General features: G+C 35.1%; 1 protein-coding gene across 8 annotated transcripts in view; it reads left to right on the forward strand.

Annotated features, from left to right (window-relative positions):
* LOC104601147 (guanylyl cyclase 1) overlaps nt 1-11,347 on the forward strand; it is a 33,560-nt gene extending 22,213 nt beyond the window's left edge. For 2 of the 8 annotated variants that reach the window (XM_088897900.1, XM_019198410.2), the window contains exons 6-10: nt 1,805-1,896; nt 2,397-2,458; nt 7,380-7,452; nt 10,060-10,135; nt 11,000-11,347. In XM_088897900.1, the coding sequence (XP_088754026.1) occupies nt 1,805-1,896; nt 2,397-2,458; nt 7,380-7,452; nt 10,060-10,135; nt 11,000-11,032 (336 nt within the window). In that variant the 3' untranslated portion in view covers nt 11,033-11,347. Of the gene's footprint in view, nt 1-1,804; nt 1,897-2,396; nt 2,459-7,379; nt 7,453-7,848; nt 7,923-10,059; nt 10,136-10,953 lie in introns of all 8 variants that reach the window. The other 6 variants (XM_088897901.1, XM_019198411.2, XM_088897902.1 and 3 more) reach the window with 5 other exon arrangements.
* Nucleotides 11,348-15,916: the final 4,569 nt, after the last annotated feature.

Genomic DNA, 15,916 nt, shown 5'->3' on the forward strand with positions numbered 1-15,916 from the left:
ATGCTGTTAAAAGCATGTACAGGTCACTCTCTGACCTTCAGGTTCACCATAAAAGCTGCTATCGCAACACACAAAAGGTCTTCACCAACCTACAGTTTTTTACAGGGATCAGTCGATCCCACAAAAAAGGAAAGAAAGAGGTGCTGATCACCTCACATCCAACCAGCAGACCTAGTATAGGTTCTGCTCTGGCACACGACCAGAAAAAAAAAAAGAGGAGAAGGAGAGAGATTACTTCAGTGCATGGGAAAACTGGATCTTCAATCACCCGAACAGTAGATGAGGACGGCAGATCTGAAAATTTGGTGCGAAGGAAACAGTTCACTTGATCTCTCCTTTCTGATAGTCCCGCTCTGATACCATGCTACACAGGAGAGAAGAAGAGAGGAAGAGAGATTTGAGAGCCAAATTAGTATTTATACTAGGGTGATAGAATATAAAAAATAAAAGGAGAAAGTTATAATAGTACCCCTGCGGTACTATACTTAAAGAATTAACAGTTTTTAACAGCTTGTATGGAATCACTCTTTCTTTCTAGTTTAGTCATTGCTAATTGATGGAAATGATGCAACTATGTTGTCATTAAGGCTAGGCTTTTTTTTTTTTTGAGAAAATAAGGTAAAATTTTATTCATTTAGGCTAGGCTATGATATTCAGAAACTGTACAAGGATGATGTATCATGTCAAATACTTCAATATTTAGTCTAAATTTCATATTCAATGCCATATGCAGCAGTGTCCTTTCTTTATTTGGGTAAATAGGGGCTAGGTCTAGGTTTCAAAAAATACAGTCATTTCTAGTTTTGTTCTTCCTAGTCTTGTATTTTTTCCTTCTCAAAACAATCTTGGATACATTCATTCCACAGATGTTGTGTGTCTAAAACCTGCTTCTTAAAGTATGCATGTTTTTATAAACCTGTTAAGATTTTTCTTCCAAACACAACACTCTAAGGCACATGCTTCATTGACCTTCCATTTTTCTAGGCAAAATCTTCTTCGATCTCTCCCTTAATTGACTTGGGTCAGTTATCCCTTACGTTTTCATTAGAATTTCTCCCTATATAATATACCCTACTTTAGTTCAAACTCAATCCTTCTCATTCTAATTTATTTTTGTGCATTCTAACTATGAAGGTTTGCATCCGCCTTTTATCCTTGTCCGCCTTTTATCCTTGTTAATCAGCATTATGTCAGTGGCAAGTAGCTTATACAACACACTATCTTGGAACCTAGTTGGTTCAAGATTTATTCAATACCTGAGTGCTCAATATAGATTCAGTCTCTAACTTGCTAACTTGGTTATGCCACTTGAAAAACTCAAGTTTCATGTAAATTAATGATCTACTCGGGTCATATTCCATTTTATAATTTTGGAAAACTAACCATGAAACAAACCTTGTCCTAAAGCTCTCATTAACATGTCTAGATTGTATGCTTTTGTTTATCATGTAGACATACAAAAAGGCAAAGCAGTTTGACATGTTTTGAGTTTTGATATAGAAAGGTGACAGAAGAGTAAATTTTGGCTAAATTTAAGGACCTTTAACTTTCTCCATTTCTAATGAATAAAAAAGCTTCTCCATTTTCTTTGTAAATTGTGCATATAAAGCCTCTTCTTTCATGTGGCTTTTCCCTCTTCAACATGCATCCATCTGAATGCCATCTTCTCAAAAGCCCTCTATCACATGTAGAAATGAGTTCCTAGTATGAATAATTAGATTATTTAAATAGTTCTTGTTCTTTTTTTTTTTTAAGTTTTTGATAGTTCTCTGAGATAGGTTGGTCAATCTTCTTTTTACTACAGTGCAGGTCAATCAGTTGTAAAGAAATTTCCATCTTGATATTGTCAGGGAAATATATTGCAATCGTGTTGGTTGACCAGTACAAGTTGAGGTGGTACCGTGTTGTGCTTCTTTTCAGTATTTTCTCTCTTCCATTTAGTTGAAATGTTTTCATTTCTTTGACTTGCTTGAAATAATATCATACTTATGTCTTAAAGTTATGATAATGACAATTTTTTCCAAGAAAGCCTATCATATCTCACTATGTACCAAGAGGGGAAAGGGCGACTGGTGTCAGATAAAAGCAAGAATCAGAGAAATGGATTCTCAGTTTTCCCTTCTCAAAAGAAAATTGGCATATGCTGGACAAATGGACAGCTGCCAATCTACGATCACCATAATGTTTTCCTTGTGCTTTCTGTTTGTCATCATGCTGACTAAATATTTTCTAGTTTGTAACTATTTTAGTGTTGACTGAATTCTTTTCTCTTATTTTTTCGTTCTCTGATACCTTTGGCTGGATAAAAACTAAAGGTTTCTTATGGTTTTATATGAGATATTTCTTAATACAGAAAACTTCTAATAAATGCTTATCATTGAAATTTATCAATGCAGTCGGTCTTGGCTGGAGGATGTTTGTGTTTCAGCCTTCTATGCAGGAAATTCTGGCTACAGCGGTGAGTGGTGGTTTGTAATTATTGGCTACAGTACTTTTTGGTAGATCAAATAGGGAAATGATTTCTCTTTGAGGCCGCTTTTTGGTAATCCACCATTATTTATACCTACAAAAATCATTTTATCAATATTAACTATGGATGTTATTTTTTCTTGATGAGGCAACCCTGTTATAATTTTCTTCTGATTTTAATATATAAATACAAATTCTAATGTTATCTTGTTTGATATCCTAAGTAATTTCTAAAGAATGATCCATAGTTGTCAAGGCGTCACCTATCTTGTTTTCTATTTTGCTTTCCATCTTGAATTTTTATCATATAAAGTTAATAGCCTTATTTCGTTGCTAATTGATATGAAATTGCTCTATTAAATACTTATCATAGTAATATTGTTTTTGAAAATAATGAAATTAATAATTTAAAATATTTTTATCTTTTAAAAACTTATCATAGTAGTATTATGTTCTTAATAAAAAATTGCTATTTTTTCAATTAATATGCATGCTTAATGGTATATAAAACTAGGGAACTAGCCAAAAGTTAACTCTTTATTTTACAAAATTCTTATCACCCAAGTGCCCCAGTGTTGCCCAGAATCGCCTAGACACCTTGACAACTATGGAATGATCTTGGCTAAACAACTTGCTTGATAGTACTCAATATTATTTATATTGTACACCAGAATTTAAGCACGATTTATATATTGAATAAAATGAGGTAATAAATGATTTACAATTTAGATGCCTGCGACTGCAGTGTTCATAGGAATGTCCTATGTTACACTAAGTAGGAACCTCCCCTAGATTGTACAATCAGCACCAAATGATCCACTGCCTAGAGTTACAATCCCACTTCCCACCAGGATATTACCACATACTGGAGTACCTTATGGCCCTGTAGAGGACCTACCTATAGGGGATGTTGAGTCCATGGAAGCCAAGTTAAGAACTGTCCTCATGGATATTTTAACAGCAAAGCAACTTCAATTACCCTCCTTAGCTATTGAAGTAGATTTGCCAAACATAAATGGGTGCTGACAAACTGTTAGCGGTAGGCTATGGAGACTGTCATACCTCCTCAATAGAACAAGAGAAACTACAATGAGCAGGTTGGTTCAGATAAAATGGACCACACTTGACATCCATGAGTGAAGTCACAACCTATGAACTTGGGCCCATCCTGTCAGATTTGACTAGTTCAAGTGAGGCTCATATGGTGAATAGGAGATTCTTAGTCAGATCAAAGATTTGCTAAATATTTAGAAAAAAAAATTTAAACTAATTAGATTTGAATTTCTTTTCTCTGTTAGCAAGCATTTTCCTTGTTTATACACTTATTAAGAAGGTAAATATCATGTAGATCTCAAAATGATTTGAAGTTCATATATTAACATCATTATGAACACCCTTTTTTTTCATAAAGAACACCCTTTTAAGAATTAATGAAAGTAAAATTGTTTCTTAAAACTTGTGTTTCACTGCTGACTCCAAGTTCGAAGGTGTTGATTCCTAGAGAAACTGATGCAGGCATGAAAGCAAGGAAAGAATCCCTGGAAGAAATCAAGATTCTTCATATTCTTGGACCAATGACACTTTAATAATTTTTTTATTATTTGAAATTTGGTATTTTTAGTTGGCAAGTTAGGAATAGGATTTTGTCTTCTATAAATTTACTTTTCTTAGTAAAATTTAATATTACAATTTATTTCACTTTCAGATTTACTATTTATGGTAATTCCTGCAATTATTATTTTTTAGTAATTTCTGGTGTATTTAAATAAGTTAGTTTTTATAGGATTAGTAATGTGTTATTAGTTTAAGATTAGGTTGCCATAGTGGTTAGAATCTGTTTTGGGTTAGTTTCCTAGTTGAAATGGGAGTTTGTGAAGTTGATCTGAACCCTTGTGTTTAGCCTATAAATAGATCCATTGTGATTGGAATTTAGGGTCCGTTTGGTTCACAGTCGGAATCAGTATCAGAATGGTCCATTCCCATAGTCTGTTTGGTTCAGACAGGAATGAGAATGGGAATTGAAATCAGAAGGAATGGGATTTCATTCCCAAGGGAGGGACAGGGAATGGCCTTCCCTCAAATGGGGGAATGCCATTCCAGCAGGAATGGGAATGGGATTCCGATTACATCCAACTAAACAGTTGGAATCGGAATAGCCTATTCCGATTCCGATTCCAGACCCCTATTCCCACGAATCAAACGGGGCCTTAGAGTGGAATCAATGGAAAGCAAAGTTTCTTTTGAAGTCCTTCAGATAACAGTGTGATCTTCTTCTAAAAAGTGCATATTTTTTTCTCTTTATCTTTTCTATTTCAGATCTGAATCCCTTCTTCAGTTGTTTGCCGATGGCATTGTTTTAAATGATGAAACTAACAAAGGATTAAGTGCAAAATGAATCTTTTGGACAAATGCCTCAGAAACAAGGGAAATTTATGGCTTGCCCCATCTCATAATTTTTATTCTTCTTTTGGTTTTATTTACCAAACCACTCAGGTATAGAGGTGCATCTTGAGCGGGCCCTACCTGAGCCCGGACTACCCAGCCCACAATTTTACACAGGCTGGGATTGGACTTTTGGTCCTCAAGCTGGGCCAAGCCCAACAGTTCAGTTTTTTTTTTTTTTTTTTTGGCTGGGCTCCGGCCTAGCACTTTGGTAGCCAAAGCCCGGCCTGACCTTATCCCAAATCAAGGCCAGCCTAATTATATACATGTATATATGCATATATAGATACATATTTGCATGCATACATGCATATATGCATAACTCATTTTAATAAACCATACATATATGCATACATGCATGCATAGATACATGTATATCAATTTTTAGTGAGCTGATTGACCAACTTGAGCCCGGACCAGGCCCCAGCCCAACCCGAGTGCATAAAATTTTAGTGCAGGATGGGCTTGGATTGGATAGTTTAGGCTTGATCTCCGAGCTCAGGCTGGGTTCAAGCTTTAGCCTTTAGGCCCACTTCTTAGGGTTGGGCCTGGGTTGAGCTAAAACCTAGCCCAGCCCACCCGGTTTGCACCCCTACTCAGCTATGATACGATACTACCCCTTGTATTTTGATTGATTCCTGCACTTTATCACTTTTCCCAACCATACAAACCAATAAAAATTTATGAGGTGGGGGAATCAATAAAAACCCCTAGAAACAAAAGTAAGAAGGATTAAAACAAGATATATGACGTAAATTTAATAACAATGGAAGTGCAAAGCAGGGTATACTTAGGATTGGAGAGCAAGGGATAACTCAATGTGACCTTTTTTATTACCTTGGTTTGATAATCATGACAAGGGAGAGATTGAGGAGGAGGAGGATGTCACCCATAGAATTAGAGCAGAATGGGCAAAATGGATGGGTGTATCTGGACTTTTATGTGATAGGTGCAAAAAGAAAATTCTATAAAACAGTTGTAAGGCAACCTATTTTGTATGAAGCAGAGTGTTGGACAGTCAAGAAAAAACATGTACAGAAAATGAGTGTGGCCAAAATGTATATCTGAGATGGGTGAGTGGAAAAGCTAGAAAGGATAGGATCAGATTATCAGAAATGAAATCATTTGTAGAAACTTAGGAGTAGCTCCAATAGTTGATAAAATGAGAGAAAGTAGGCTAAGATGGTTTTGTCATGTGCATAGAAGACCATCAACAGCACCTGGAAGAAGTCATTTATTACAAGTTGAAAGGGCTAGAAGGGCAAGGGGTAGATCAAATAGGACAGGAGTAGAAGTAGTAAGAAATAATTTAAGTGCCAATAATTTAAAAATGGATATGGCATTAAACAAAACAAACTGGTGAAACAGGATTCATGTAGCTGACCCCTTATAGTTGAGATAAGGATTGGATGATGATGATGATGTCCTGAACTCCTCAAAATTCAAATCCTTAATTTTCCCTCCTCTTCCCTCCACATTCATTCCTGTAGGACTTTTCTCTTTCTGCATTGGTGTGGGGTTCTCATGGAAAATAAAAAGATCTTGTAATAGTACCGTGGAATCCTTGAAATGTAACTGAAGGAATACAACTTTTTATGGGGTCTCCACTTGTTATAGCTTTGATCTTCCCAAGAATTTGTTTCACTTGGGCAAGACATAAATGGTCCAGCTTTCTTGTTTAAGCATTCCATTTACACGTTAATGAGAATTAGTCAACTTGGAGAGGATTTGATGAGTGTGCAGCAGTACCTCTTCACAAACTCAAGTGGTAGAGTTGATTGGAGTCATTGAAGTAACAGGGTAAGAGCAAATAATTTAAGAGATGATGTGGAGGAAATTCCCTTAGGCTTAACTTTCTGTTTTAAAGGAAATATTTTGATAAAGTTGAAGAACCATATTAGTTTCATGGGCAAGCTACCTTCCTAATCCTAACTTACCATTTTGTCTCCAACAAAAAAAAAATAAAAAGGTAAAGCATCATAAAAGTGAAAGAAAAATTATAAGAAATCTTGTTGAAATCTGAAGTGACTTCTGTAGATGATCATTCACCGAGTTTGGAAGGTGGGGGATGTTAAGGTAGTTAACCTAATTGCTTTAGTAAGTGAGGAATGCAGTAATGCCATTCTGAAGTTTTCCTCTTAAAGTTGCATCTGAAGACAAAGGAATATGCAGCATCTAAGGAATGCTTCCTTGTATCTAAAGTAACTTGCGAAATTGTCTGAAGATCTACAAGAAGGGAAAATTGACAAAGTTAAAATTTATCTCTAGTTCCTTACCTTTAATTCTATGTTCCGCACCATATAAATTCTATATTTCATTCTTACAGGGACCATATAGAATATAAGTTTCTACTTCGTAATTTTATGATTAGAGTTCCATATAAAATTTATCTAGAGTTAAGTTTTATTTTTATGCTTAAGGTACTATATAAATTCTAGATATTAACTTTCCTGTTTTTCATATTGCAGGTCACTATATTGTGGTATGTGGCTATGATGCAGAGAGAGATGAATTTGAAATAAGGGATCCAGCCAGCTCCAGGTACCATTTCCTTTTAGTTTCCTCAGTATTAGATGCCACCATCTTTCATGATTGATTGGATTGATGATATGTTCAATGTGATGCAAAGATTTCTTTTGATGCATACTCGTGGTGCTTCAACTTAATGAGACCATTAATTTATATGTATATTTTAGTAATGGCTTTCCATAAATGATGGTTATTACTACACTGCTTAAAAATGTGCTTGAAGTTATGTGATTTTTGCATCATGAATTGTCAGTGGAAAGCCCTCATGTTGTTTTCTGACATCATGTCTGCTGGAAAAAGCAAAGAAACTGTATCCATTTTTCATTTCTTTCATCCTTCTCAACTTCTTTCACTTTTCAGTGTGTTCCCTGTCATTTTACCTGGGACAGTTGATAGCTGCTGTTACAGGTTTGACAGGAAGAATCTTTACTATATGAATGGATTACTGCCTGCCAGATTTTGGTTATGCCATTGTCTGCCAGGTGATCTGTAGAGAGTTATTTATTTATTTTTCTTCTTTTTCCTGTAGAGTTCTTTATTTCTGATGAATTGGCAACCTCCATGCATTTTTGGTACAATGCAGTAGTCAATTTCAAATATTAATTAGTAACCCTATATTAAACATTTAGAAAAGAAAAAGTTTTGGTCAATGGAGTTCTTTTAACCTTCTTTAGCAGTGATGGATCTCCCAATATCAATGTGAACCTACAGAAACACAACTTGCATGTTTTCCTTGTATACAATTACTTTCATAACATCTATACTTTTGGTTTTATAATGCTTATGGTATTCATCCATCTCTTAGACCAAAAACTCTCTCATAGTACAACCTCTGCATATTGACAAATTGGAAACTTTGGGAAATAATTCCTGTTGTCATTTTGAATACTCATGTGTTAATCTGTAAATCATTGTGCATTTGAGTATTTGTTTTATGAATCTATAGCTAACAGCATTTATGTCAGAGTGACAGTGGCATCAGTCCCACAGAAAATAGACATTTATCTTGAATAAATATTGTTTCAGAACATGGACAAGTTTTATTCATTCAACCTAATGATATTCTGTGATCAATGTTAACATGAAATGTGCCAAGAAGAGCCTTAATTTTTTTTTCAGGTACAAATACTGATCAATGTTTATAATTATCACTCTTAGTATGATAACCCTAACTGAATACGTTTAGTTATATCCTTATTTCAAATTTTGGAAGGACTCAATTCACGTATAGAAGATTAGGTATCTAATGTTTTAGATGATTTTTTTTAAAAGAGATTTTCATCAGCACTTTCTTTTTCTTCTCCTTTATTTGTAAAATTTTCTCAACAAACTTTTAAAACAGGAATTTGGTTATTAGGGGGCATGTATTTTCACTTGTTTGTTCATGAATTCTTGCCTCCGAGTAACTTCAAGGCATTTCTCCTGATGACATAAGAAATAACCTCCTGGAGATTTTTCAGCCTTCCCCTGCTTTTCCATTTGTGTGGGCTCCCGTCCCCGTGTAACATGGTAATACAATTAGGAGATCACAAGGAAATCCAAGATTGCCAGGCATAAGTGGGGATTGCAGACTCCAAAATGCTGAAATTATTGCCCTCCCTATAGTTTCTCAGATAGCTAGCCGGGCAAATATTGCATCTTTTTTAGTGGAAGGCAATTCAAAAGCAAATGTCGCTAGATGAGCCAAGGTGTGGTAAGGGGCCCATGGTGTCTCACTTCCTAAACAAAGCCAGGGAACTCTTAGCTTCCATTACAGATGATATCCAATGGACTTCAAAAAGAAGTCAACATGGTGGTTCAGTCAGCTAGAGCTGGGGTAGAAAGGACCTCTATGTACGGTGACAGCTTTTTTACCTACCTAATTTTTTAGATGGACTGCTCATTTGCAGAATTTTGTACACAGACATACAACCTCATGTACACCATTTTGCCAAGCATTTGGCCTATGAAAGGTGCTACGGCATACAATAAGATTTTTTTTTTAATTCCAAAGTTTTATTTTAAATGATAGTTATTTTTTCCTTACAAAGTTAGCTGAATGTTCAAGATGAGCAGGTGGGACCCATTTTAATTTTTTTTCTCTTAACTTTCTTGCCAACCAAATAGAAGTTTAAGAAAAATAAAAATTTCCTCTTCTTTTCTTTTCTATTTCTTGTCGTCTTTCATTTTTTTTTTATCTTTTATTGACAACCAAACAGAATCAAAAGGTCAAGACTTGACAGGAATAGGAAAAAAATGAGACGGGAAGAAGCCATGCCATCATATTTTGTTGCACTCCATCTAACAGACATCCCAAGTAATCATGACCCACCGTCGGATCTGTCACACCAATTATTTCATCCAGTAGGTTTTTTTTTTTTTTTTTGATAGGATGGAAAAAAGAGGATGATAGACCATTAAGCATAGAGATCAGAAGTGGTTTCCAATAAAAAAAAAATAGAGATCAGAAGTGCTGAAAAAAGTAGATAGACCTTTACTTAATAAATTCTTTCTTTAGAGAACTTGCTTGAACTCACAATTTATTAGGGGATCATCATCATCAGAACCCATATAAATGTATTTATTAATTATCAATTATTAACTTAAATTGCTTTTTATTAATTTCCAAAGCTTTTGCAGGAAATGTGACAAGGTTTCCACGGGATGCCTAGAAGAAGCCCGCAAATCATTTGGTACCGATGAGGATCTTCTCTTGGTAATCTCTCAGTTTGTTTCCATCAATGTTGCCAGGCTTGGCCAGACTGGACGGTTGAACTGGTGACGGTGACCCAGTGACCTTTCTATATCCCAGTTAAAATGACGGTTTTCACCATGGTTTTTAAAACTGACATGGAGACCGAACCGGTCAGGATCCGGTTATTGGGTCGAACGGTCCGATCATTTGAATCGACTGCTTGGCCTGTTATGACAAAAAAATAAAAGATAAAATAAAATGGTTAAAACCGTTCGAATGGTTAATCCCCAGTTCAGCGGTTCGCTGACCAAAATCAACAGTTTTGAGGGAAAATCTCGTTTTTGGGGAAAACAGAATTGGTTCCCGTTTTTTCAGTCTGACCGTCTGGTCCGGTCTGGTTTTGAAAACCATGGTTTTCACCCAGTGAAGAGCTCGGATCTCTTACCCATGAACTGTTTTCACATCCATACCCACTGGACACTACGGGCATGCATTGGGAATATATCCCTTGTCATTCATGGGGAGAGATGTTCCTAATAGACAGCGGTAGTGTCTTGTAGGTATGGATGTAGGAAATTTGTGGGTAGGAGATCTGGAGTGCCAGCGAGCTCGGTTCTCTTGCCCACAAACTGTTTCCCGTTTTTATCTGGTCTGAGTCTGACAACATTAGTTTCAATAATGTTTACCTTGTTTTTGCATTGCATCAAAGCATTTTCGTAATGGTCAAGAAGGAATATGATTTGCCCATCATTTTCTTCTTACTTTCACAAACCAATTTACTCGGTGGGATGTTTTATAAGATCAAGGAATAGATATGACATTTGATGAAATTTCTTTAGGGGCAGCTTTAACTGTCAAGGTTTCCTTGTGGACTGTCAAATGCAGATCTCATTGGACAAAGACAAGCTCTTGCTGTAACCCTCCGTGTGTTCCAATATTTATTCAAGATGCATGTCTCTCCAATCAGATTGATTGTATCATTTGTTGATTCTATGACTTTGTGCATCATTTGTATGTTAAAATAAAAACAAAGTAGCATTCGTTTCTCAATAGTCAAGGTTTCAGCCAAATTTCTCTCTGGTGAATTGGGAGAGTATCTTGTGCTTATTTCAATTTGATGTTTTGCAAATGGTAAGCCTGTTATTCCACTCTGGTATCAGATACACTACTATGTAATCTCATCCAAGGCTCAAATTTAAAAATAAATGTTTTATAAGCATACAACCAAAAAAATAACCTTTATTTTGGAGGTAGGATTTATGTGTGTGTATTCATGGTGTGTATCCAGGTCATTGGACTGTTTCTTCAAATGGGTAGCTGATATCCCTCAACAGTCTCAAGCAAACAGAATAAGGCTCCCCTTATGGGCCCATTTATATTTTATTACCCCCCTCTAATCCACTTTAGATTTTGGCCCCCTGCTGAAAATTTCCTCCGCCCCTGTTACCAAGATACCATCACTGGATGAAACATAAATCTTCCGAAATATATCAAAAAATTGTTGCTTTTGGACAACCGCACTTCAACAATGGTCTTATTAGGATTTTGTCGTTCAGTGTCGTTCAACCTGAATGAACATGATTGAACCAAGGTTTTTCTTATTTGCTAATTCTATATTTTCAATTGAAAAAATGATGCGCCGAAATGGAGTTTTTGAGTTGAGGTATTTGATAATAGAAAATAAAGGAGTGTTGGTAGATATTAATCAGTTGGTTACTGACAACTAGACTTGTTCATGGGCTGGGTGGCTCGACCCCCGAACGGGTTTGAACATGCTTATAGGCCCGTGGGTTTAAATTTGGGCCAAAAAGCCTGGCCTGCAATAAATTCGAGTTGGGCTTGGGTTTTGTCAAAATAGTCCGGCCCGAGCTTGGTCCGGCCCGAACCCGGCCTAGCCCGACCTAATATTAAACTTAAAATTAGTTATGTGATTTATGTCCATTTGAATAATTTTTTTGATTTAAGAATATAAAATTGTGTTTTAAAATGTAAAAGAAAGGGAAAAATACCATCTTGTAGGCCCATTGTTCATTTAAATAGAAAAAAAAATACTATTTGAATTTTTATTCTAATTTGTTAGGGAAAATTGTTTTTTTTTCAATTAGGTCGGATTTCGGGCTCGGGCTCGGGTTTCAAGCTTTTTACCAGGGCTGGGCTTGGGCCCAAGTTATAAGCTCGTTGATCAGGCCGGACTTGGGCTCGGGCCTAATATATTTTCATTCAATAGTGACAAGTGAAAGCCCGGCCCATGAACAGGTCACTTGCAACACAACTTTTCTGTTCTTCACTATGAAAGCACCCATGAAAAGACAAAACTACAGGACAAAGACAAGAGTTCCGGCAATTTCTTTATTTATTAGCATTCTTACAGACCATAAACCAAGTTAAATGGTGCATTGCAAGAATCGAGTATAAGTTCCATACCACAATACCTGGGATCAATTTAAATCCTGTCTGGACTCTGGAGCAATACAGAATGTTGGCTCATAGATAGAGTAAATAAAAAATAGAATAAATTGAAAATGAATTGCTTATTGGAAGAGAGAGAGTGTGTGCGCGCAATGATTTTGTTTCATGGCAACCATTTTAGATGGGGCCATTTAGATGTAGACCAACCATTTTAAAAAATAGAATAGTTCATTATTTAGAAGGAAAAAAACTAAACACTAGCCTGCATCTACTATTCTACTTGGCCAAGTGAATTTCAGTATTTCACTATGGCAAGTCATTTTCTGTTATTAATTCTTATTACCATATTAATATTTTAGGAAGATGGGTGATTGGTTTATGGCAGTGGCAGTCGGTGGCAGATTGTCAAAGTTTGGAAACATCTTCCCAGGTCCTAAATTCTAACAGCAAATTAAACTATAACTCTGTCTTCTGTGTGTGAATTATCAATAATAGACTATAGAGTAAGTATGTTTTCTGCTGGAATTAATTGTGGTGAGATTGAGAAGACAACCTCCGACAAACACCTATTATCCCGTAAATCAATGCGACATGTCGGTGGCAACACCTTCACATACATAAAAATTTATTAGATCCCATCATCCAATCCATGTTTTAAAGTAATAATACAACTTATTCGCAGCCATTCATTCCCTTCCCAACAAAATCCAAAACTATGTCTACAGCCCAGCACATGATATGTCATCAATCACACACATGATATGTGTGTGTGGAGGTCGATACCCTTCTATCTTTTTGAGTTTAAATTAATTAATAATTAGTCAGACTCATGTGATGCATAGGTTTTATTTTTAAATAAAATTGGAGACGGAGCTTTATGACATTTTTAATTAAGTGATATCCATCTAAGTCCAATTCAAGTATTACTTTTTGGATTATGTCTAATTTATCTTATTACAATCTAAGTTGCACTTAATCAGACAAAGTGGCCAATTTCCTATGTTCTAGATAAATTTATATTATTTTTTGTATCTTAGTGTTAATTTTTTTATTAATTTTTTTATTTTTAATGGTTTATTATTACTTTTGTATTATTTTTAGGTAAAATTATTAAAAAAACTCCTTTTATAACAATGAGACCGGATCTGCTTCTCACAGAGGGTGCCTCACACGCACATCCTACCATGTATTGGGAACATCTTCCGTACTTTTAAGTTATTATTCACAGGAGATGTTCCCAATGCACGATGGATGTGCATGTGAGGCGCCCAAGTGTGAGGAGCAGATCCCGTCTCTATAACAATACTATAAACCACCTTTCTATTTTGACCCTAACAAAAGCCTCCCTATAGTTTTGATAAAAAAAAAGTGCAAATAACTCATTTCCCTTGGCTTTTTAATAACAAAGACATTGAAATTACCAAAATACATTTATTAGTGTTAAGGTGATTTAAAGTTTCAACTTTACCCTCCACTAATTTGTTTTGTTAAACAACTTTCAAAGAATAATTCTCTTTGTTCTTCTTGGAAAAATGTAAAAAGGTTTATATCTAATGTATATAAACTTATACTTAATTTGGAATAGATATAGATAAATTTGACGAATTTAGTCAATTCCATGGAATAAATGACAGGAGAGAGAATTATTGGCTTAAGTTATTCAATGAGAGAGTTAAAGTCATAATTAATAAGAGATAATTAATGAGTCGATGAGAAAGAGGAGAGAGAGTTAATGTGTGAATTAATGAATAGAGTTTAAAAGTCTTAAAATTGATTAGCCACTTGAGCTATTTTGTTCAATTTAAAAAAAAAATCAAAAGAAACCAAAATAAATTAAGTGCCTTTGAGAAAAATTCAGAAAGCAGAAAAATACCAACTTGGAAAATTCCATTTTAATATATAGATATAGATGGTGTGTATCCGATTGTCAATGAAGAGAAATGAGGAGGGACTAATTAGAAGCATCAAGATTTAGTCATGTGCTTGCTTCCTTATTTAGGCCATGTTAGGGAGTGCTTATGTTAAATATAAGTGATTATTCAAATAAGCACTTATTTACATTTGGCACCCAACTTATTCAAGTTCTTATTTTAAAGAATAAGCACTTATTTAATATTGGGGGATTTGGTAGTCTTTTTCTCCGATAAGCACTTAAATAAGCATTTGTGATTATCTTGTCCTTCATTTTCTTTCAATTTTATGAAAACATTTTTATTAATCTTAGGAAAGCACTTTTACAAGAGTAGTTTTATGAAAGCACTTTATTAAAAAAACCTCTACCAAAGTAATTTTGTGAAAGCACTTTTATAGAAGTATTTTTACAAAAATACTTTTACAAAAGCACTTTTATAAAATTCAACTAAGGATAATTTTAAAAGAAAAAAGATTGAATAAGTGCTTATTATATAAGCACTTAAAAAAGTAAATTTTGGGTTAAAAAAATAAACTCTTATTTTAAAAAATAAATACTTATTTTGGACTTACACCAATATTATGGCCCCGACCCTAATAAACACTTATTTTGAATAAACACATGTTTTCAAACACTCTCAAATATGGCCTAATCGGAATGAGGAGACGTACGAGTGAAGGCTTTCCTAATTCTCCACTTATTTTCAATTTACACCATCCATCAATTGGATGCTATTTTTTACAAATAATTATGTTTCGATGTTCGGTATAAACAGCTAATACCCACTTCCCAAAGCAAAAGACTATACCTTAATCCTGTTGTGTATTTGTGGTGGAGTTGGACCTTCTTTTCTGAACTGTTTCTATCCGCCAAAGGTAAAGGTTTCATCAATTTTATCTGCTATAGAAATCTCCCTGTTGTCAAGTGTTATACAAGTCATTCCACATAGCTCTTCCTTCACATCTCATGGAAGACCCCTCTTCTATTAATGTAATCTTATCATTTTCCAAGATTCAAGATTTTTTTTTTTCCTATCCTGTCTATATTATCAGGGTGTGTCTATTTTAATTACCAGAAATAAATTGATGTGGTCATATCAGACAATCCAACGGCTGTGTTTGATTAACACATTTGACGCACGCAAATGGAGGTTGTCTGCAATGTTGGGGTCACCATTCACCAAAGGCGTAGATTGCTTAGGTCAACCACCGAGTTCTCACTTCTCCCATGCAGGCTTATTGGCTTATTGCTATCCATAGACGACATCGCTCGAGGTCGAGGGTTATGATTCTGCTGCTCGTGATGATCTTGATCGGACCCGGCATCATCGACGAATTAACCTACACTGCAAATAATTAAAGTGGCAGATTGGATTACAAATAAAGCCCATTTGATTTTGAGCGTAGGGTCTGGTCTGTTCATCTAAATTTGAATTTGAATAATTTCCCATGTGACTAACTACTAAAATTGACTTTGGATGA

Source organism: Nelumbo nucifera, chromosome 2, assembly GCF_055504915.1.
Source record: "Nelumbo nucifera cultivar China Antique chromosome 2, China Antique-T2T, whole genome shotgun sequence".
Lineage (NCBI taxonomy): Eukaryota > Viridiplantae > Streptophyta > Magnoliopsida > Proteales > Nelumbonaceae > Nelumbo > Nelumbo nucifera.